The sequence below is a fragment of the Melospiza georgiana genome, chromosome 2 (assembly GCF_028018845.1).
Source record: "Melospiza georgiana isolate bMelGeo1 chromosome 2, bMelGeo1.pri, whole genome shotgun sequence".
Classification (NCBI taxonomy): domain Eukaryota; kingdom Metazoa; phylum Chordata; class Aves; order Passeriformes; family Passerellidae; genus Melospiza; species Melospiza georgiana.
In genome coordinates, this window is record NC_080431.1 from 30,259,443 (window position 1) to 30,283,605 (window position 24,163).

At 36.6% G+C, this 24,163-nt stretch overlaps 2 protein-coding genes across 5 annotated transcripts in view; one reads left to right on the forward strand and one right to left on the reverse strand.

Moving 5' to 3' along the window:
• Positions 1 to 10,766, forward strand: part of FGF14 (fibroblast growth factor 14) — a 381,757-nt gene extending 370,991 nt beyond the window's left edge. For all 4 annotated transcript variants that reach the window (XM_058042839.1, XM_058042853.1, XM_058042861.1 and 1 more), the window contains 2 exons: positions 1,317 to 1,515; positions 3,996 to 10,766. In XM_058042839.1, coding sequence (XP_057898822.1) covers positions 1,317 to 1,515; positions 3,996 to 4,132 — 336 coding nt within the window. In that variant the 3' untranslated portion in view covers positions 4,133 to 10,766. The remainder of the gene's footprint in view (positions 1 to 1,316; positions 1,516 to 3,995) is intronic.
• Positions 9,686 to 24,163, reverse strand: part of ITGBL1 (integrin subunit beta like 1) — a 124,868-nt gene continuing 110,390 nt past the window's right edge. The window contains exons 9-11 of the mRNA XM_058042826.1: positions 18,299 to 18,445; positions 13,446 to 13,559; positions 9,686 to 11,949 (exon numbers count right to left, since the gene is read on the reverse strand). Of these exons, the coding sequence (XP_057898809.1) occupies positions 11,858 to 11,949; positions 13,446 to 13,559; positions 18,299 to 18,445 (353 nt within the window). The 3' untranslated portion in view covers positions 9,686 to 11,857. The remainder of the gene's footprint in view (positions 11,950 to 13,445; positions 13,560 to 18,298; positions 18,446 to 24,163) is intronic.

The window sequence follows — 24,163 nt, forward strand, 5'->3', positions numbered from 1 at the left end:
ATACCATGTACCCCACCACATTAGGAGAACTAGATTGTGCACCAAGCAATATTCAGTGCACGTTCAGAAAAGTCTTTAATCTGTGCATTTTGGTATGGGGAAGTGTGTCTTTAAGGACTTTGATTTCCAGAAAGTAAATCTGTGGCAGAAACAGCTGTGAAATTCTTACAATATATAGGCAGCTGGGGATGGCATAGAGACCCTGAAAATACATTGCCTGCTGGGTGTTAACTCAGTACTGCATGGGGCTAGGAACAAAAAGAAATGGAAAAAAATACTGTGAATGGAGAAGTGAAAAGATGTGAAGTTTCCAGATTTTTTTTTTTTTGCTTTTTGGGAAAGATAACTAAAAGAAATATAAAGAGTATTCAGAGTTTAGAACTTTGAGCTCTGAAATCTTAGCAAGCTACTTCCCCCTTTCCCACATCTACCTCCTCCTTTTATGTCTTATTTCTTCTACAGGCTTCAGCAGATGGGTCCACAGACGGAAAATCACATTCACATGGAATCCTATTTTCTTGTGATATTTTAAATGTGTATTTATTTGCTTGTTAACTTGCTGGGTTTTTTCTAAGAATTTTGGTAACCTCTATCTCAATGGATATTCATACTGTTTATTTTGTTAGTTACTTCTGTTATTAATATATATTTTTTATTATTTGGCTACTGGACTACAGATGTTTATGCTTAGATTAACCTATAAAGAGTTTAGGATAACTGCTCTTACTGAATGTGACTTCTGAAAAAAAATTCCAGTTTTGGAATGTTTGCTGAGGATGCCAGTAGGAATTACTATTCTTTGTAAAGAAATTTGTATATCAGAATAGTATTTCCCTGTGATGGTATTTTCCTGGACTACAGGGAATGCTGAATGTTGGTAGCAGCACCTTAAGCATCAAATATTAGTTGCTGTAAACAAGAGGGAGCCTGCTGCATTCAGTTAAAACAGAACAACTGTTATCTCATTAATACTATTTTTGCATAGACTTTTTTAATCTTCATAAGTCCATCCTGTCAGAGAAGGAAGCATAATAACAATAATTATGCCTGTATTTTAAATAGTGCTTTTATGCCTGTGTGGCTTTCTTTCTGCTTTAAAAATATATTATCTCTGTAGCACAGGTGGGTAAACTGAGGCATGCATGGGAAGGGAAATAAGTTCACTGGAGGTCTTCCAAACAAAGACAGAACTCCTGACCTTAAAGCAGAACCTTATCTTAAATAATATGTAAAACTTATCACGAGGTATTTGTAAGTTATCAAAACAAATCCTGCACTTTAGAGATACCATTTAAATTTTTTTTTTCTTCCCACAGGAACTTTTTACACCAGAGTGCAAATTCAAGGAGTCTGTTTTTGAAAATTATTATGTAATCTACTCATCCATGCTCTACAGACAACAGGAGTCCGGAAGGGCCTGGTTCTTGGGGCTGAACAAAGAAGGGCAGGTCATGAAAGGAAACAGAGTGAAGAAAACAAAACCAGCAGCTCATTTTCTACCCAAGCCATTGGAAGGTGAGGCTCAGTCCATCTCTGGCAGACTCTCCTATACATCTCACAAGAAGAGGGACTGGTTTCCAAATTGCCCTTACTCAATATGCATGCCTCACACAGGGAAAAATCTCAATGCCACTCCCACGTTCCATGGAGCAGTTTTGTGCTTCCATGTAGTGATGCCACAAACAATTTTCCATGGACTAAGTGGTCATTCTACAAGAAAAGATTTTTCTTGTGGAATAGCATTGTGCTGCTTTTAAAATATTACATTGTTAGGGACAAAAACTATTGTGAATCTTGCAGTGAGAAAATAGTCCTTTCATTAGGCAGAATAAGATAATGACTATTGAAGATTGGGAGTTATATAGGGAATGGATGAAATGTCAACATTTTAAAGTAAAAGCTTTCTAAAATAAAACACAAAGGTTTCTTATAAAATAAATCATGATGTACTACTATGCCAAGTGGTGTAATGTAAGTTGGCCTTTAAACAAGATAGGAACAAATAACAATCACAGTAACCTTACACACCAAAATGATGTCACATTCTCTGAAAAATCCATTAATATCTTGAAACTTTTGTGTTATCCTTTGTATTTATATACAAATACATATGTATATATTTATATGCTGCCTTTTGCTTCTTGTCCTGATGGCACTACTTATTGTTCTAATTCCTGCACAGCCTCTGAAAGTAGTCATGGTCATTCTGAAAATTATCTCATTTCTTACCATCTGAAAACACATACTTGAGTAATCCTTTGGTTAGCAGTCCAATTTCTTTTGATATTTAACTTAAAATTTTTGATTGAAGGATCAGTTTCTCAAGTACTTTAGTTTCATCATAAGGAAAGAATCAGAATAAACTTATGTTTATTTGAAGTCAGCCTTTGTGCTTTCCCTGTCTTGTGAAAGTTTACAGTTCTTTCATAAGCTCTCAACAATACTAATAATTTATATCTTGATCTTTTTATATTAAGACTTATAGGGAGGGAATGCCAGTGCATTTTTTAAAGCATTGCAAATTTGTATGTACTAGGAAAGAAGTTACTTTTTAAAGATAATTTTTGGATGATCAGACTTCATCAAAATAGCTTAGACAATGCTTAGAAATAAATTGATTTACACTGCCTATGAGAATCATCAAATATGACAGCTGTGCTATATAATTCCTTACTTTATAGTTCCATTTCATGTTGTTCAATGTGATAATTTTGTAGGTCACAGTGTTATTTCACTAAGCTCTTTTAATTAATCAGCTAAGTGCCCTAAACACATTTATGGGCCACTCTGAAGATATAGATCATAACCAGCCTTATGTACTCCAGAGAAGACATTTAATTTCCATCTTTAAGAAGCTATAAAAGGATTTAGATTATGTCACTGGAAATGTTAGAACAAGTATTTGATTAGTTAATGATGCTATGGGGCCCTTTACATTTATTATGAAACTTCACACCATCGAAGATCAAGGTCAGTACTTTGATGCTCCAGCCTCCTACTCTAATTAGCCAAGGGATGAAGGAATTGTGCTCTCTGTGTTAGCACACACCCAGTCTGGAAATCAGTGTCATGATTAATTCCTTTGACTGCTGTGACACCTCTTTTAACATTGCTCTGATATAAATAAATGCAACTGGAGTTAGGTATAAGTGGAAATATTACCTGATGGAGTGACATGGAAAATGAAATTGAATTATCCAAGAGCATTAATCATTAAGGCAGCTTAATGCTTGAACTGTGTAATTGAATACATGTATTTCCCTCAAAGGATTTGAATGGGTGAGATAGGGACTGAAGCCAAGGGAAAAACTTCTAATTCCTCTAAGAATTAATAGTTTAATTTGGAGTTTTCTGCACTTCTACATTCAGTGGAGATCAGTGGCTACTGCATGTGTTTTTGGAAATGAGGTAGGAAAACCCCCAAACAACTTTTGCACTCTCCACTCAGGGCACACCCGAAGAAAAGACCATGGCCAAATTCTTCAGATTTGGAAGACTGATCTACATGTAGCTTTGTAGAACTGGACCCTAGCCTAGTCTTGCAATCTATCACTAAGAAAGAACACTAGACAACTGTATTGTATGATCCCATTTTTTAATTACAATATGTCTTAACACATTTTACTTCTAAAAGTTCGCATATTTATTTAATGTTTATTTAAGGGTTGTATATACTTACACATGGGTATACACAGGTACAATTTTGTGTGCCTTATGCAAAGAAAAAACACTAGTTTTTCATTTCCAAGAAGATATAGTGTCCATTAAACAAGGAAGAATGCAGTTTCCTACTGAATTTTTAAGTCAGAGGCAGAAGTGTGAGAATTTTGGAGGGTGGTCAAACAATTCTATCAGTGGTAAAAAACAGCCATCTGTCAAAATAAACAGTTTCCCTGGTATGCAAGAGGAACATAGAAAATTAATCCTCTTTGAGATGAACTCTCATATGTGATACATTGTTTCAAATGCTTCTCCCTTTCTCTTCCTTCCCTCAGTTGCCATGTACCGAGAACCATCTTTGCATGATATTGGAGAAACAGTGCCAAAGGCTGGGGTAACTCCAAGTAAAAGCACAAGTGCATCTGCAATAATGAATGGAGGCAAACCAGTGAACAAGAGCAAGACGACATAGCCAGATCCTCACAGGTGTTGTGACTTTACTGAGTCCCAAGTACAGTTGAGTGATTTATCCTTGCCAGACTTCCCCTCGGCAGTGTCTGTGGATCAGCTTGTGGCAGGTCACCAGCTTGCCCGTTCCTGTTTCTGAACTGAGTTGTTGCAAGAGGATAAATCTCAACATGTAGCTCCACCACAACGAGAAGACACCTGGATGAACCAGCTAAACTCAGACCATGGAATGCCCTACCAGATATTGGAATGCCTTTTTAATATCTTTTCTGTGACTGTGACACTTCATGTGAATGACATACTTCACAAGTACACTTGATACCTTGCCTGCTGACAATTGCCCATAATCCCTTTTTGAGTCCAGTTTCAGCAAAATCCATGTGTTTAAGTTCTATTTTGTAGCACACAAATAATCAAGTAATTTCTAGTTAGATGCTGTAAACCTGTGCTATTATGGATTTCTCTTCTTCCCTTTTTTATAAGGCTGCTCGCTCCACTGTTTGTGACCTTTTGCAGGGATTGTGTTTCTCTATAACTTAAGTGTTGCCGGTGGCTTAGTTTTGAAAGCAATCAGGGAATCAGGAAGCCTTCAAAAATCTATTATTAAAAATTATATCTATAAAGAATAGGATCATTGTCTCTGGCTTAAAATATTGATTAAATGTGAATACTCTTTAGTAACAGATACTGTGCTTCTGAGGTTGGCATTAAAGAGGAGGGAAGAGTGTCAAACACAACCAATGGGGAGTTTTCTGAAATGTGTGTTTGGCATCCCTATAGTTTCTTTTTGTGTGTGTGTTTTATACATATCACAGGCTTACTGGTAATGGTAACATTTGCCTTGCCCAGCGAGCAAGACCCACTCATTTTTGGAAAAGTGGGTCCAAAGAATTTTGTAGGCCTTGTAGGCCTGAATTAAGGCTCATTTTTCATCTACTAAATCTTCATTGTTTGAAAAACAACCACCACAAATAAAAGGAAAAAAAGTAAGACTAATCAGAATTGCGCTACCTAAATCCATTTTAAATATAATCCTTTCCTATTTTTAAGGAACTGAACTTAATGCCATTGTTATTTTTGGCTGAATCCCACACCTACTTAGCAAAGCATGGGCAAGGATGTTGTTGTGTTCTTTTTTGCAGCACCAATGCAAAGGGTAGTTACAAATTATAGTTTAATATTTCTGGTGTTTTAAAAAAAGACGTTTTAAAACTGGACATATTACAAAACTTTATTTTTATTTTTAGCTAAGCATGCAAAGTCCAGTCCTATGTATTTCACTGATATCCCAGTATGTACCTCCACCCAGCTTCCTAGGATAACATGCCCACCAAATTGCTAGATTGAAGGTGCCTTGCCTTGATCTCTATATACTGTACTTTCTCTTACATGAACCTAGAAGAAATCAAAAACATCATAAAATTGAAGCCTTGGATCATATTACCAGGAACAACATCAACCCTTTGAGTTTGTCACTTGTGAACAATTAAGCCAGTGTTGTGGGGGATGAAGGAGGGCAGGGGAAAGATTTAGAGAATGCCACAGAGATGCCACTGAAGTTTTTGCACACTTAGTCACAGGCTTTCAGAAGTTGAAAAATACAGGCACTCTCTGTACGCTTAAGAAGGAATTTGTTTCTTAGAAATGGCAGCAAAGATCAAACTGTATCTCAGTCTGGAAAACTGTGTGGCAACACTCTCTTGGCCTCTTGCTGTTACCTTGATATTTTAAGACAAAAAGAGGAAACCATCCGTTCCTTTTTTAGCACTGTATTTCTGGCAATTTGTTTTATCACATCTTTGTGCTGAAGTCCCTGACAGAGACTGCTGATTATTTCAAACTCCCTGTCTGCTCAGCTGAACAGTCTGATTCAGTCTGAATGAACTCTTCGTACTAGTTTTCAAATGTGTTCTGTTTTTATAAGCAACATTTAGTGCACTCTTCAAGGAGGCTACTGTAAAGCTGCTACATTCTAGATAAACTTTTTCTTTTTTCTGTAGGTCAGACTTCCTTTTGTATGTGTGATATGAGAACAGCAAGATAATGCTTGATGTTGGGTCTTTCTAGGGAGGGAATGAGTTAAGCATGAAGCCCTCTATCCATGTAGAGAAAAAAAAACTAAAATACAAACCTAATCTAAAACTGTGATAAAAATGCAAAGAAACTTTGACTTAAGACTGTGCCCTTGCCTGCTAGCACTAAATCTGTGTGCGCAGGGAAAAACAACACTTTATTAAAAACTTCAGTGTGCCCTTCTCGTCCCATCTGGTCCAGTGGGATTTGTGCACCATCCCTGAGGAAACAAAATCAAACCAAAGCAACTCAGATGGCGAGCTGGGGGCTGCAGGAGCCAGGAGAGGCAGCAGCCCTGACGCTGCACTGGGGCCGGCCCCGCCGTGGCCCCAGGCCTTCCTGCGATAGCGAGAGGAGAACTTCACAATATTTCAAGTAAGATAGAACAGCTGCAGGCTAAATTCTCTCTCACCTGATTCATGAGGAGGGAATACACGAATTCATGTCCCATTCAGCTGTCTTATACACCCAGTGTAAGAGCTTGAGGAGAGACAGGGCTGGAAACCTGGCTGAGCCATACAAGGAGGATCTGGTTCATTGCCTGATCCTACATAAACAATATTTTCAACATTAACCTTTTGGTCCTGAGTAACTATGATCTGTGAACCAGTTTGGGAGGCTATAATTAAGGGCAGATTTAATTTCTTTAAGCAGTTAGTACATACTGGAAATATAGCATTTTGCCTTTTTCTTTTTTTTTTATTATTGTTTTCTGGTTTTGTTTCTGTGGGCTAAATTCATATGAGTGTTTAATCCAATGAATCAATGCCCTGATTTTTTATTTTTCTACAATCTGTTTAAACATAACACAGGTATCTTCGTGCTTTGTTTCCTCCCTTTAATTTTGTCTTGTCTCATCTGTTGCATGGGAAGAGTATGACAAGGATGAACTAACTGCATGTTGTAGGTTGTGTCTGTCAAAGAACTGTTGGTCAGTGTTACAAATTTACATACATATATGCAAAGAGTTTGTCTGCATTGTACAGTTTGTGTTTATTCTTATTTGTTGTATACACAGATTTAACATGATGAATAAAACATTTATATGAAGGCATACTGGAAACCAACAGAAAAGTTTATGTAAGAAGTAGACTGTGCAAAGCATCATTGCACTGGCCACAGGATGGTGAAACGTCATGTAAATAGGTTGGCAAACTCAGTTCTCCCCCTTTACCATGCCAAAGAAAATTTCAGCTCCTTAATATAATACCTCTCTTGCTGTTCTCCAGGATGAGACTTCACCATTTTCTTCCCTCTAAAATTAATTTTGCTGTTAAGTGAAAGCTGTTTTCAACTGTCTGTTACTACTAAAGTACTGTATAGTAAACCTGATGGAATCAATTTGTATTTACAGATTGGGGTTTTTGTACTTACATGTGCAGCTGTCCGTGAATCTGCAGCGTTCCAAGTCTTTTGCATGCTTGCATTGTATTTTGTTCTTCTGGGTTTTCTCTAATCTCTTAGAGACTGTTCACACTGAAATCTGACCTCATCTTGCCATTTTATATGTTAACACTGCACAGTCATTTTCTTCTCTTTTTTGATCTGTATTTCAGCTACAGTTCTATTTGGCAAAATCAGTCACACCTGCACAGTTTTAGAGATCCACTTTTGAGGAGATATGAACTACTTCAACAAAGCACCATTTTGCTGTACTTCAAAAGTTTTATAAATTCACAAGAATCCTTATGAGGTTGCTCACAAGGCAGAGCCTATGGAAGGGTCTCTAGCTCCTTTTAAGTGCTTTGTAGTTCACATAACAGAGCTTTTGCTTCATTTTCTGGGTTTTTTAGCCATTCTCAATTGATTTTTAATATACTGTCATTTTCATAAATGTTGGTTCTTAATAAACCCCTCCCACGCCCTCCCCTTCACCAGATATAAAGTAAAGCAATTCACTTTGACTATGGTATATACCTGAAACAATACTAAGAACCCTGGCTTTACATTTATATATATGGGGAAATTTTTGTCTTGGTTTAAAACTAGTTTAAGCAATGAGCTATGAAAGCAGACAGTTTGGTCCATGCAGTAAAAGCATATCATGATGATCCATCTGTTTATTGCTATAAAGAATACATTATTCAGCTACATTCAAATGGGAATGGAAGCAAAATTAGACTACATAAGAATGTTCTCTTTCTTTTAAATGGCTCTTTAGATAAATTCATATTTCATGCAATGCATTGTAAAATGTTTAGTAACAGGGTTTTTTTCTGTGATGACTAATGCAAATGCTATGACTTATTTTTAAAGATGTAATAAATTTTTTGTTCAATTACTTAGTCACAGAAATATTCAACTTAGCTTTCTTCATCCCAGTATCATTTAGCTGTACCATTTAGCTACAAAGTGAGATGTCATTCTGCAAAGAAGCAAGGGCAATATATCAGAAAGTGAGAGCAGGTACATGATTAAATGCATCTATGCGTTTCTAAGAAAGAATATAGCCAGTGGGGGAAAAAAAAGGATCACAAGCAGGTTAATAAATTATAGAAGCAAATCAATCCACAGGTTTTTATAGGTGATATTACAGATATGTTATACACAATAGGTGTAATCCTGCAAGTCTATTATAGAAGCACTGGCACACTTCTGGATTGTGTTCTTTCTCACATAAGAAGAAAACAAGGCTATAATGTATTTTTGTTTATAAGGTTTATCAATCTAATCAGTAAAAATTCCCCATTTATCCAGTTTGGTTTTGCCTTTTGCCACAGGCCTGGAAACAGGCTTTTACAGTCACTAGCAGTGAAAAATCAAGTAGTAAGTTTCACTTCCTTATGCCTCTTCCTGCATTTACAGTTTATGTGTCTGGAATTCCCATCACAGGGAATGACACAAGGGAAAAAGATAAAATTTTATTAATACAGCTATTATACTCAAATATGTGGAATAATAATCTTATTCCTTCTGATTTCATCTTTCTAAAGAGGAAAGGAGCCACAAAAGAGATAAGCTGGGTGTCACATCACCAGTTACCTCCACATGAAGAGCAGGGGAAATGTTCAAGCAACATGATAGGAAACAAAAGAAAAATTGGAAAAGAATTAATGTGTACATTCCATTTTTAGTAGTCTTAGTTAATACTTTAAGGTTTATAGTAATAGCACCATTTTGTTTGATAATTGCATTTAAAGGAACCACAGAGAGTAGCTGTCTTAGATATTCTGATTTTTTTCCGTATGTAAGTTAAAAACAACTTGGATAACCCTTTTTGAAACGCTATGACTACATAATCTATCCAGTAGTCAAAAAGGTTGGAGCTGATTGGTATAAAAAAATCAAAGTAAAAATTACTTTATACTCTATAAGGATATAAACTTAAAACAAATGACAAAAATGTATCAAATACGACACTGGAACCACCTAAAGAATTGTTCTTTTATATATGAATGAGTACCTGAAATACCACAGCTGATCTACAGTATATGTTTTGATGCCATGAAACGAGTCAAAAGCATCTACTGACAGCAGAATAGAGTTTTGATTATGTAGTATTTTCTTTATACAATACTTAATATAAATGGAAGGAAGGCAAGGAGAACTTTTTATCCTTCATTGTTTACACTCTGATTCAGCAGATGAATGTATATGCAAAAAACCCAGTGATTATGAGAAGATTCAGGTCAGCGGTATTCACTATTCATAAATATAAATAAAAGCAACAATTTGTGCTCTCCAGACACTAGGGTTGGCAAAATGCATATATGTTAAAACTTAAGAAAATATTCCTGTTGAGCTCCATGGAGTTTTAGGGTTTTAAGTATAAAACATAAATTAAAATTTCAAGCTGAATTTCACTTTGAGGATTCTTTATGTGTTATGAATACAGTTTAGAACTCTGCCTGATACTTTGGTTATCTGGTAAGAGAGTAGCTAGCAGCTTTGGGATGTATGTCTAGTTATTTATCTGCATAGCTTATATATAAGTTGGATGTTTGGTAATGGTAAAACTCCCTGAGAATATGGGCTTCACAAGCTTCATTTTTAGAAAGAAAGAATCCAGGTTAAGAGGGAAAAAAATGTGGTTAAAGTTAAAAAGCAAACTATATGGGACAGGGGAATACTAAAGCAGTTAAATAAATTAATTTGAAATTTTGCATTCTACCCATGTTCTGTACCATTGTATTTTCCTATTTCAAAACTGTTCTTTCTAAAAGAAAAGTTATTTCTAGACTAATAATGGATTTTTTTTTTTTTGTTAATACATAGTTCCATTATTTCTGAGTCATGCACCTCTTCAAAAATCAGGACCTTGGCACCTAAACCACAATGTTAAAGTTTGTTATCTAAAAGAAGTATTTTTGAGCCATTTAATCAATTTATTGCTCAATCATGGTTTCACAAAATGTAAACACTTTTGAAACTAAAATGTATATTTCTTTTTTTTGCTCTAAAGAATTCAAGGGCTGCCAAATCTACATGTACAAAAAATAAGAGACTCATATGTAAATAAGTTAGGGAAGTCCCAATAGTTGTGCATCGTTCATAACTCAATGTGAATTTCACACTGAGCAGCATTTCACCATTGGAAAATAAAAATAAAATTTTTGTTCATACCACTGCTTTGTTTGTATTTACTGTATTAAAACTTTAATTACTTTGTCAACATTGTCCAAACATCTTTGGCTGAGACCAAGCTACTGCATAGCACAGATGATTTTTCAAGTCAGTTGATGTTCAGATTCCCTACTTCTACAAATGCAGTTAAATTCAGTGAATTCCATGTGTGAAAGGGCAATCTGTACTGAACAGTGATTTCTAAGAGTAAACTCCTTAAAGTTACTAATATAAAAAAATTTCATTTGCTTTACATGTAGGAGGCAGCTGTAGATATGTAGAACAGTAGAAGAAAAGTACATGTGAGTTGCAGAATATATATGCAGAATAGGCAATATTACTTTTATATCTTTATTAGTTTTGCTCCATATGTTTCTATAGGTTATGTATTTTAAAGTATTGCAATATGTAGATTAGATAACCAACTTTCGGACATATCAACCACAGAAACTAAAAGTTCTCCTGTGGAAAAGTTCCCATTCAAACATTTTGGGTCTGTCACGTAATTGGACCTCAGTTACACAACTGACCAAATAAAAAAATCATTAATATTATATCTATAATATTTTCTCTCAATGTATGAGTTGGTTTATAATCAGGACTGTTGGAAAGAAAAGGGCCAAATAATGTATTTTTCAAATACCATAATACAAATCAAACTAATTATTTGACAATATTCCACCAGTGCTACTCTTCTACAGGTGAATTGTTGCATACTGACAAGGAGACATGACAATCAAGTAAATAATGTTAAAAAAGGGTCTTCTTATACCTTTGCCTCAGGTTGCTCAAAGAAATAGTCATTACAGGTATAATATCAGTTCCACTGAATTTACAAAAAAATCTCTGGACAAGTTCCATAGGGCCAGTATTTTATGACTTCACCCTCTAGAGCTTGGGCTGTCGTGCTCCCTTGCTTAGTTTTCTGATGCATTTCTTTAAGGAGCAGATCCTCAAATGTGTTCTAAGGTATTTACAACCATGTATGTGTGCGTTCATGCATACCCACACCCAGATACTTCTGAAGTTAAATGTCCTAGCAGCCTAAGGAAAAACAAACAAAAAAACCCTCCACAATCTTTGACATCCTCCATTACGGGTATTCTCTCCCCAGCCAGATTTCACAAGCATTTCCATTCCATCCTTCCCAGCACTCACAGTTTCCACAGCTACAAACACCGTTTCCTAGAATAGAATGAATAAAGGACAATTATAATAATTGAAATGTACTACATTAAAATGTGTTTTATGGGAAGTAAAAAGCTATGCTAAAATAGATGTATTGTTCCTTTATTGTCCCCTTTTTCCTTTGGAAGGAAGCAATTACTGTACCATTGCATTAAGAAGCCACCCCACACCTATACTTACATGGCATTAATAGCATGTTCTCAATAATTCCATCAGCAGTATTGCAAATATTGAAATTGTGTATGGTGAAGTGTAATTTTGTACACCACTGTTTGTACCCAGCTGGTGAGGCCAAGTGTTCACACTGTGCCTCCAGGTACAAAGAAAAACAAGAATAACTATTATTCATAAAGCAAAAGCCATTAAAACCTATCAACAGAATAGCAATTAAACCATGGCTTTGAGCATGAAAAACTTTAAACCTAAAATCTAGAAGTGCTATACAAATAAATCCTATCTCAAACTCTGTATTAACTGTAAAATGTCCTGGCCCTATTTTGCAGGAGTGGAACAGCTGAGACCCACCTATTAATTTTATTTAAATACTTTTATGACCCTTGGATGCTGAGTTTGAGACCTCTATAACCTTTGTATCTACGTAAACTCCTCTTCCTTCTGACTTTATGAAGATCCATGATTAGGCATTAGAGCTACAGATAAGGCTCCTGTTCTTGTTATACTGGCTAGTTGTCTCCAGAAAATGACCCTTCCTAATGGGGCTAGCTGGAAGACACAATTTACTAGTGTCAGCCTTCCTACTCTCACTCTAATTGGCTTGCAGAGTTCTTCCACATCTAATAATTGCTCAGCAAAGATTTTCTAAAATTAAGATTTGTAACAGGAAGCAGCCAGTGAGTTAATTTAGCAATTCCCATGCTGCTTCTTGTCACTATGCTTGTCACAAGGGTTTGTTGGCAGCCTGCCCATTTCCATCGACATCTGCCACCTGCATATTCAGACAATGTTAAGGTGAAGCTGCTTGAATCATTTACCATCACATCACAAGAAAAGCTATCAGCTCTTCCAGCCTCCCACCGACAATTGTCTGATTGCTAGGAAGCTCTCTTAACCCACACAACTATGCCCCTAACCTGTAAAAATCTATTTTACTAACCCACCAGTGAATTTTGTCTGTGACTTAAATGCATTACACACATGGAATGTCCAGTAAAAGAACAAAGGCTGAGGAAATCATAATAATGGCACTTTGTTCCTTGCCAAAACCCAGTAACTTGTAGTCTATCGCAGAGAGAATTGTTGATAGATTCCATAGCTGGCTTACTTATTTAAATTCATACTCAGGCTTTTAACTGTTGTTTTGAAACCTTAGGTTGATCATTGCGCTGCACGAAGAAACAATTACAGCAGGTTTGAATAACCAGCAAATGTGCTTCCTCCATCAGTGGGGAAAGGAGAAGCTGGGCTTTGTCTAACATAATTCCCATCAACTCAGTTTGTTTCGTGAAGCAATTAAGTGTTAGCCTGTACTGCACCTGTGCAAATGAGACCATCGTGTTTGTCACAGTCTCTGTCATCGCATTCACAGAAATCACCCGAAATGTACCATTCCTGGGGTGAACAGATGCACTTTCCACAGTGGCAGGAGCCTGAAATCACAAAAATTATTACTCACAGTCAAAGAGTACTGGCACATTCAGACTAGAAAATAACAACCCAAGTCACACATATGCACACATACGCACATGTGCATGTGCACAAAATTGCTGCCTAAGAGTCTGTTGCATAAAAGAAAATAATCAAGCTAAAAGGCTTTTGAATGAAAGGATTCTTTTGGCATGAGTTGGAGTATGATGGGATGTTACTACTAAGAGCTTTGATACTGCTATTTAAATTAATCGGGACTCACATTTTGAAGATTTCTTTTGGTTTTAGAGACCTACAATCAGAGCTTCTCTCCCCAGTAACTTCTATTTTACTTTTTTTGTACTAGCAAAGTTCAAATTGTCCCCAAGCCATTGTTACTGAAGGCAGTAAAATCACATCCAGGAAAAAAATAGTCTTCCTCATCGAAAGCTTTTAGGGATGAGCTCACAAAGACCAGCAGTGCCCAAGACTAACATCTACAGACCCCCAAAATCCTCACCACCATGAATGAAACTTCTCCACCTCCATGGACTTACTGAACATTTGCTCAGGTCAGAAAGAGTTTGTGCACGTAATGGCAGCTCAGCAATTGCCTCGTTCCTGCAGTGTGCCCTAACACCCCTTGTTGGGACAAGCTGTTCTTCCCCTCAAGGATGTCAGGCCACACCTTCACAGGCAAAGCAGGGACTGTGGGGTCAAATTCAGGTGATGCCATAACCCACAGAGCACCAGGAACCTCCCATGAAGAGAAGCCTCTGAGATGTCCTTACCCTTAGGAGCAGGTTCATGGCTCTGAAATGTGGAAAGTGACAGGTGCCCCTGGACAATCACGTGTCAGGAAGCCTGAGAAGTGTGTGAAAGAGGCTTTTCTGCAACTAGAAATGCCACAAGGAGATGGTAATTCCTCCTGAATGATTCCAGCATTTGGCTGAAGAGACCTGGCTTTTACAGATCTCATCTTCAGCAGCCTGGCCCTGTGCAGATTTCAGATATTTAAACACTGAAGCTGGGATCTTATTAACTGCTAATCAAAAATCCTTTTGTGGATCTAGCCCTACAAAGGGATAACAGCAAAAATCAATGTTAAAAAAAATCATAAAAAACCCAGATAAATTATAGCAAAGAATATGTGCAAAATTTTCAGCTGTGAGGGGCTGAGTTAAAAAGAAGTCTCACAAAAGAAGCTGTTGACCTTTTACAGAAGATGCTTATAAATGAGTTAAATCCACTTGAAAATCCTAGCCTCCTGCAATATTTCCAGAAACATTCCATTAAAAAATCACCAATGTGTTTAATGCATTATTACAGAAAAAAATATAGCTTGGTTATGTCAGAATATAACCTAAAAAGGATTCATGGGTTACTCAACAGGGTCTGAGCCAAAGCCTATAAAATCATGCTTTTCCATCTTCCCACTTCTTTCAGTGACCTCTGAATAAAATCCATAGTAATAATCCTAATACATGTAAAGAAAAAAAAGTTGCATCTGTTGAAAGCAACAAATTTTCCATTCCTTTTCCCATAAATACTGAAGCTTAATTCTTGAAAACTTCAGAACAGCCTCAGCAGAGTATCTGATTTGTAATTAAATATGTAATTTAATGCTTATTTCAAATTCACAAAAATTAACTCATTGCCTAATTTTAGGGAAACGCTTTAACTTGTAACATATGGAACATGTAAATATATTCAGGAAGAGCTAGTGATTAGAACATTTGAGGATGGAAGTATTTGATTAAGTATCTACTTTTTCTGTGGGTTCTGAGTACTGCTTACAGGGCCACTGGCATAGAAAATACTGACATTCCCTACAAGGATCAAAGATGCTGAGGTATAAGGAGGCAGTGGAGGATGGCAGATATATCATAGGGTTGCTCTATAAGAGGTACACTAAGATATACTTGAGGGCAATTTAAACCAAATACCTCTGATTATACAAACTGCAAGGTACATCTGAAAATAATGAGGAATAGTATGAGGATTTTAGTGAAATTACAGCAGTTATTAAGAGTATTACTCTGTAAGAAGCCTGAAGTGATTCTGCATCAGCAAGCACTGATCATGATACAGAGGGATGCCCATGATGTTTAAAACTGTTTTGCAGAAGATGCAGCAAATTTAACACCAAGTCAAGCAAGGAAGATAAGGCCCCAAAATGCAAAATCTGTTAGGGAAACAAACGTATCGAGTCTTCTCCCTGAGCAGGGCACGCTGCTCTGGGAGGCTCCTCAGTTTAATTGAGTCTAATGAGTTGCAGGGTGTTTCCTGGGATCCCAGCCAGCTCCTCTGGGATGGGATTTGGCTCAGTACCTTGCCCACATCCTGCACCATTACAGTCACCATGTACAGCCCTATCTTTACTGCCAGGGAGGCAGCAGCGTGGTGGGTGTTGCTGTTTGCCTTGGGAAGAGCTTTTGCTACAGGTGGCACAGTCAGTGAGCCAAGATTCAGAAAACAGCCTAGGAATGTGGATGCCCAACTTTGCTTACATTAGCAGAGTGCAATTTTCTGATAGTGTTCAGCAGTTATCTGCTGAAAACCAGGACTCTTCACAGCCTATCAAAACCTATATACAGAAACTCAAGCTATCCTCAGTCCATTGTAGCACTTGCATATCATGGCTAGGTTTCCAACAAAAATGGAAAAACCACCATCAGTGCACATGTTTGAAATTCGCTTTTATTTTACCAGTAATTTTTTTTTCACTGTAATGAATCTGAAAGAAAAATTTGCCATTTTGGTTCCTAGATAGTTCTTCACTATCTATGAACGTGTTTTAAATTATAATTATCCAGTAAGACATGATTTCCAGATACATATCTCAGCATCAAGAATAGATTTGGGGGAAAAAAGGAAAAAAAGGGAAAAAATAGCATAGCAGCAAAATTTGTTATAATATAATGTATATAATTTTTAATTAGACTGTCTTTGCCTGTGATTCCCATCATGCAGGAGATAGTAGCCTTCTTGGATGTTTACTGGCCACACACTGCTGTAGATGTCTTATGGAGGTGATTTCTCTAATGTGTGCTCAGGGGCCAAATAAATTATATCTCCCAAAGGAAAAAAAAATAAAAAAATCTCACCACTCTTTCTGTGAATGGATTTAGGGTCACAGATTCACAGAATGGGTCAGTTTGGAAAGGACAACACTAGAGCCCCTTTCAGGCTGCTACAGATTATAAAAGTTACCCAATCCCAAGTCACGCCCCAGCAGCATAGCCAACAGAGGTAAAAAATTCTTGATATCTGTAAATTCCTAATGGATTATCTACTCCCAAAGCTTCAAAGTAAATGGTACACTTGCAACACATGTTCAAAGGTAATTGTTTTCACAGTAAGACCCACAGGCTGGAATAAATAGCTCTTAGCCATCCTTAGAAAAATATAGCATATAATATGAATATTTTAAAAATCAACATCATTTTTCATGTTTGTACTTGTACAGAAATATACATAGTGCATTTTATTGGTACCAAGCATATTCCTTCACCTTCCTGGTTTATATAAAAAAATCTCTGTGAGGCACACATTAAGAGAAAAAAGGCCAACTTCTGCAGTAAAACAGAGTCATTTCAGTTTCTCATTTCTGTACCTCTCACTCTTATACATATAATAATTTAAAGATAGTCCCATCTGGAAAAAAAAAAAAGAGAAACAGTGCAACTTTCTCATTTTTTATGACACTGCATCAACTGAGGGGGAAAAAGCCCCAAAACAAAATTAAATGGTGCAACAGGGAGAATTCTGCTAAGTGATAATGAAAAAAAACAGATAGATGAAGCCTGGGCTGGAAACCCCATTTAAATTTCCTCTGCACTGAAATATAAGTTACCAAAGGGAAAACTGGAAATCTGCCTGTTGTAGAGGCTTCCTAACTGGTTTTTCCAGCTGGCAGATTTCTTTCCTGTCTATGCAAGGGACATACAAATATAGGAAATGACACACAGAGTCTGGATTGAATGTATTCTAGCCTCCAACCAGTCTTTTTTTGTCTATTCTCCTTCAGACATATTATATACAAAAATAGGCAATTTGCACTATGGGGGAGCTAAAAAGCCCTCTTTCCATTAATGCAATTTCCTAGCCTGAAAGACTGCAAGGTAAGAACCTCAGAGAATAATTTCAGATAATTATCAAGATTTTCTAACTTTTATTCTTCCCTGTGGCAATTTTTTTAGAGCTGAAATGAAGCTGATGCAACCAGATGAATGGAAATTAGTAAACGAGAAAGTTTGTAGGATTCATTTGTGGGGGTTGCAGACATCTACTTTTCCTTTGCAGCTGTTTTGGGGAGCAGAGAGATTAAGGGTACCAAATTGCTTTTAAACACTTTCCTCCACTTACTGTTGTCCAATATATTACATTTGCCATCTTCTTCACCAGAGTGTTACTGTGGGTGGTGCCCTTTTTCCCCAGAGTGGAAGGAGCACTAACAGTTAGTTTATAATGTGCAGCTGCTCCCCACAGACCATCAGCTAAACACATACAGGAAATTATATGCTACAAACAAATTGCATAGGAGAGCAACGCTGCTGAAGGCGTACGGCTGGGGTGGGTGACTGACAAAATGGATGCAAGTGCATTACAGAGCATCCTTAAACATCCTTTTAATAATGAGTGCCTTTGAAAGAGAGGGTTACTGAACAACAACCCCCTGCCATGCACATTAGTCTTCCAGAGCGTGATTATTTTCCTCTGTCAGGCACTGACACAGGGTAGCTCAGCTGGCAGATCTTACCCTTCCCGGAGCACAGTATGCCATCCGCCGACTCGCAGAGACTTCTGCTCTCCTCCTCCGTCATGTTGCACTTCCTTGAGTGCTGGCACAACTTTCCAAACCACCCATCCTGGCAAATGCATCGGCCACATGAGCAGATACCATGGCCTGTAACGACAGCAAGGTTGGTTATGAGCAAGACAAGCAGAAACCTGTCACTGTGGTCGCAGCTTCAGACCTCTTCAGGATGAAGTGTGTGCTATGGGATAGAAAGACTGATAGGTGGACAGCACCCAGCATCCAGTACCCCTTTCCAGCAGGATGGATTTTCCCCAGTTCTCTCCTTCTTCTGTCAAAAAGGGTGCCCTAATGATGTGCAGAAAACAAGTGAGGGATAGGTCAAGGAAACCCTAGAACGTGGGTGAGAAATAGACATTAGAAGCCATAACTCACGCTTTAAAGAAGGGAGGGGAAAGATAAAATAGAATTTTAAAACAATTATTTACAAAAAGGTTAATAAAAAATTCGAAATGTGTTGAATAATAGGCTAAGTAGAAAATTTTGCCAGGAAGAATGGAAAAGTGCCAACATATATAGAGAAGAATATAGGAATGGCAAATTGAAATAAAAGAAGAAATGTTTCCCTGCCAGAATCACATTTTTCAGCTTTGAATAATATTTCTGCATTAGAGACAATAATTCCTTAGCTAATTAGTTACCAGGGAAGCAAACACATACCAGTGACTTTTGCCCTATCCTATCTTCTATGTAGGGCAAGGGAGGAGAAATGAAGGGACTGAGATAATTTGGGAGCATGGACTGGGAAGAAGGGAACAAGATGTAGGAGTATCTGGGAAAGCAAGGAGCTGTAGGATGCAGGGAAGCAAACCAGCTATTTAGTTTTCCTGATTAGTGGATTTCTCATGAGCCTCCAGTGCCATTTGATTTTGTAAACTGAGAGGCAACACTGGTAAAAGGCCAGAGGAGAGACAAACCTGGTAGTTTGCTGAAAGCGAAATTTATTCAAGTTTACTGATAGTCAAATACCTTAAAACTTTCCATTACAAAAACACTGGGAGGTCCAAAGTCTTGGAGTTGTCCTTTTCAGCATCTAAATATTCAAATTAATTTTTGTATCCCAAATAAGTGTTGATTTTTGAGATGTTTTTTATCATATTACATTATTGATGTCTATTATATTTTGATTGTATTTATCATATTAAAGGCTTAGTTAACGATGACAGTCTTATTATGATAGTATTTCTACCCACTTTTAAAAATTGATTAAAAAAGTAGCAATGATAAAAGATTGATGCTACTTGAACTTTTGTGTCAGAATGGGGAACAAGAACAACTATGTGACAACCCAAAATACAAGAGGTAGAAAACAAGCATATGTACTTTCCTATATGCCCCTTCCAGATAGGTGTCATGCAATTATCTACATGAACTAACTAAACTAAAGCTTCTGTCAGAGTATTTTTATTGATCTTATTTATTTTTAATTAATAACATAGAGATTAGAACTCAGATTAGTTTAGCTTATTAAGAGCAAAATATTCCAGTGGATGCCACTGCTGGAAAATTATTTCTGAAGATACAAACCCCTCTACTCTTTAAGCAGTGAATAGTAAGAAATCCATGGCAATTTCACTGAGAAAATAATTTTATGGCATTTTTCTCTCAGTCATTACGTGTTACTGAATGAAGAGACTGATCATATCTGTAAATCCTTTACACAAGTGAAATAAAAAGGTAATGAATAATCTATAAATTTGCAGCAAACAGAGCTTGCAGTTTACCACATAACATTTGACCGGCACTTTTCTGTAAAGGAAATTTCTCTCCTCCTTTAAGCCATATAAGTCTTCAAAACATAAATTATTCTTTTGTATCAAATAATCAATTAAAAAAAATAATATTTGTTCCTAGTTGACACCAGCTTGGGCAGCTGCAGCTTTCTGGATGCCTCATCCACTGAGGTGGCAAGTGTACAAGTGTTCAGCCCACTGCTTGCTGTTACATCTAAGCTATCTCATGTGGGTGTGGTAGCCTGAGAACAACTGCTTTACATGGTCTAGTTGTGAATATCCTCCTCGCAGATCACAGAAGAAAGAGGTAATCTGAATAGTTAAATCAATATTTTATCATGTTAAGCAATTCATTTTGGCTGGAGTTCTTCAATTAGAGATTTTTCTTTACCCCTAACTATACAGATTAAGCATGTATATTGAGAAGTGTTGGTCTATCAATATTTCAGATCTAACAGAAAACTGTTAAAATCACAAACAAAATGCATTTTAAATGCTTATTCATAAAAAGCTATGTTAATGAACTTTAAATAATCAACAATGTTTTAAAATTTTATCTCAAAAAATAAAGACTATGACATGCGAGAGGCAGAGGAGACAAAAAAGATGGTGCCAAATACTCTGTCCTTTTCCTTAGAATTATAACTCAAATAACCACAATATTTAAATGTGAAATAGGAATTCACCAAAAAAGCAAGATGTGGCAGATTACTAGCAAGGGTTCATTATAACCCAAATCAGCCTGAACCAAACTGGGCACCATGATGAATTCTTTCTTGCCAGGCCTGGAACTGAAATTGTGTTGTTGTAGGAAATTCTGGTTTAGGATTACTCACTCATGCAGCTGTTGTCAGTGTTCCCCAAAAACCTGCAGAATAATTTTATAATGCAAAAGGCACCACTACAGGGGAGCACAATGAAAAAGGGAAGCAATCATTACAGAGGAAACTGGTTCTTATATACAAACTAACTATTACAAACAGAGGATGTTCCTGAAGGGCAAACTGAGGCCAGACCCAAGAAAAATTTGGCATCTCAGGAACAGAAGTTTCTCAGACTAATACAAGTAATGTTTCTAATGTATTTTAAATAAATGAAAAATAAAAAGTTTTAGAAGTGTAATAAGAATATGAAAAATTGCAGCATTACACAGGATACCTGATATAGAACACCCAGAAAATGAAACAAATATTTTTTGCTGTATTTAAATAGGAACAGGATTTCAATTTCTATTTTTTCTTCTAAATCACAGAACTTTCCATTATATTATAAACAGAAGAGAATATTAAACCACATATATCTGCAAGAAATATTTCAAGGTGAGCAGGCTTCATTACCCTGCCCAACTATGCTAAGCAAGCTGCTAAAAATGTTCTTTCAACGCTGATTTTTATTTTTTGTTTTGTATTGAATACCAGAAGACCAGAACAGTTGTAACAACTGCAGCTGGAGAAACTTAATATAGATGTGAATTAAAATACTGACTTCTATTACATTTTCAAACTAGGTGAGCTAGTCTTGTCTAAGTTTAATGAAGGTGGACTGTGGCTCCAGTTTGAGTAACACAACAGTCAGGCAGCCCAGCAGCACCTTCAAGTGAAGCACTGCAGCAAAAAGGGCCAATGTCATTCTCACATCTACCTACGTGGAGAAAAGTGAGGAGGAGCAAAATAAGAGCATGGATGAGATGGTGTTAAAGTCCCGCAACTCTGTGATATCCATGTTTGAATAGATTTTGGCAAAACCTGGAAGGGTAATAAAAAGTTCTGAGGAATTCAGAGGGTATTAGAACAAGTATTCTCAAATCCCAGAAAAAGACAAAGCAAGAGAGAAAACCTGACACAGACAAAATCATGTAAGAAATGAACCAGCATTTCAAACGAGGGTGATGACTATCGGAACAAACTTTCAAGTGGTGCTGGCATGGGCTAAATTTCTTAGGAGTTCTGAGAGCATGGCCTGCTCAGAGACAGACTCTTGCTGCACAAAGTGCACAGAATTCAACACAGGGGAAGCATGGGAATAGTGCAATGGCTATTTAAAGCCTAATAAAAGAGGTTCAACAGAAAAGCCCCTTTTGGATTCACAAAATTAATATCTATTAATCAGCTTGAATGTTAATGTACTAGCAATTTCTTTATTGCTCATTTGAGGAGAAAAATTAAATTAAAATGCTTTTTGCAAACCTGAATAATATTTTATGCTATCTGAAAAGCTAAACAAACTTAGTTCTCTGTGCATCTATGTAGTGTTGACTTTTCATACACCCACACAAATGCCTGGGTGACCAGGACATAAATCTGTAGTGCATTTAAAAAATTAGAAAAAATTAAAATTAATTTAATTTAACACAGACTATGCAATGCCATTAATACCTATACTAGCTGCAATCATCACTCTTGAATCTAATACCTACTGGTTGTTTCAAATTTATCTGTTTCTGCCCCTGGATGTGCCTCAGAGCTAGGATTAAACACAAGGACAGAGACACTAAACCATTAACTCTCCTCTTAGAATTGTCAGAATAAAACCCTGATTCACATCAGCTTTATTCCAGTTAAAATATGAGTTCTCCACTATTTAATACCATAATTTTCACCTTTGTTTGCATCAGTTTTACTCAGTAAACGCATATGAACCGTTGGTTGGGTTTTCTGTATTTTTTGGTTTTGGTTTTGGGGTTTTTTGCACCAGGAGAATAAATTGCACTTTTCAATAACAAATACATAATAAAATAATAAAATTTCTCGATTATGTACATACATACATATATATATATATATATATATACACATAGATAGATAGAGTATATCTATCTATTATATTCACTATCCATATATAGTACTGAATTCTGCTACAATTATATGTTCTTCAGTTTCCTCTATCAAAAGAATATGGTCCCTGCTCTAAAGACTCTTTGATAGAACAGGTGAAAGAGCTGTTGGACAGGATATAGACTTTTATTTTAACAGGGTAAGAACCTCAGAGAAATCAGAGGTTTAACTCAGATGCCCTGTGGCATTGGACATGCCCTGAGGCATCAAGGACATCCTCATGATGGCAGCAGCCAGACAGGCACTGCTGTGTCATTGTGGAGCCAAGCTGGGGTCAGGCAAGGGCTGTCTTTGGAATCACAGGTGATAAAAAATGCTTTAATTTAGGTGGCTGAAGACTTTGAAATTATGTGCTGTATAGTCAGAGAAGCCATGGTAGACTCAGGAGTCATATTTCTAAATTCTCAGTCAGTGCCAAACCTGTCTTTGTTTGGGAGAGTGACAGGTATTATTTTTTTTTCTTAATTTGTTTTTTACATATATTACAGATTTCTACAAATGTCTTATGTACTTCTGTTTCTGTGGATCAACATTAGTGCAAGAAATGAGGAAATTGTCTGATAGCAACTGTACCATACTTAGCTTTGCTTAATCAAGCATATAATTAATCATAGCTCTCTCATTTCTATGGTTATGGTCTTACTGGTCCTCATAAGAACATGATATCTGAAAATATCATGCTTCTGCTCCACTGAACAGATCTCAAAAATAAATGTCATTCATGATTTCTGCAGCATGGACCTAGAATTTTCATGCAAAAGAAAGATTTTACATTTCCTGTCATATATTTTGTATTCAAAAAAAAAAAAAAAAGGAAAAAAGGCAGACCTTCCTCTGAATCCAATTATTTAGCCTGGCTGGATAGTAATGAAAATTTTATGTTCAAAGGAACATGGCAATTAGGGGCAACTTATACCAGACTTTGAGAGGGAGCTTTAGCATTGTACATCCTGGTGATGACTGTGCAATCCTAGAACCCATCGCTATAAGAATGTGATATGGAAGTTTCTGGCTCAGATTTAAAAGTTCAAATCATTGGAAAGCTGGGAATTGTGGCTTAAGGTAGATGTATGCCTTATAAACTCCAGATTTTCCCTTGTTCTCTGACAATTCATAGAGATAACATTGGAAATATTAATACTGGTGCATGGATGAAAATGTGTAAGTAGGTTCCAGAAGAAACTCCAGAATGAGATCAAATGACCTGCATTGATAACCAACAACACAGTCACAGGAGTAAA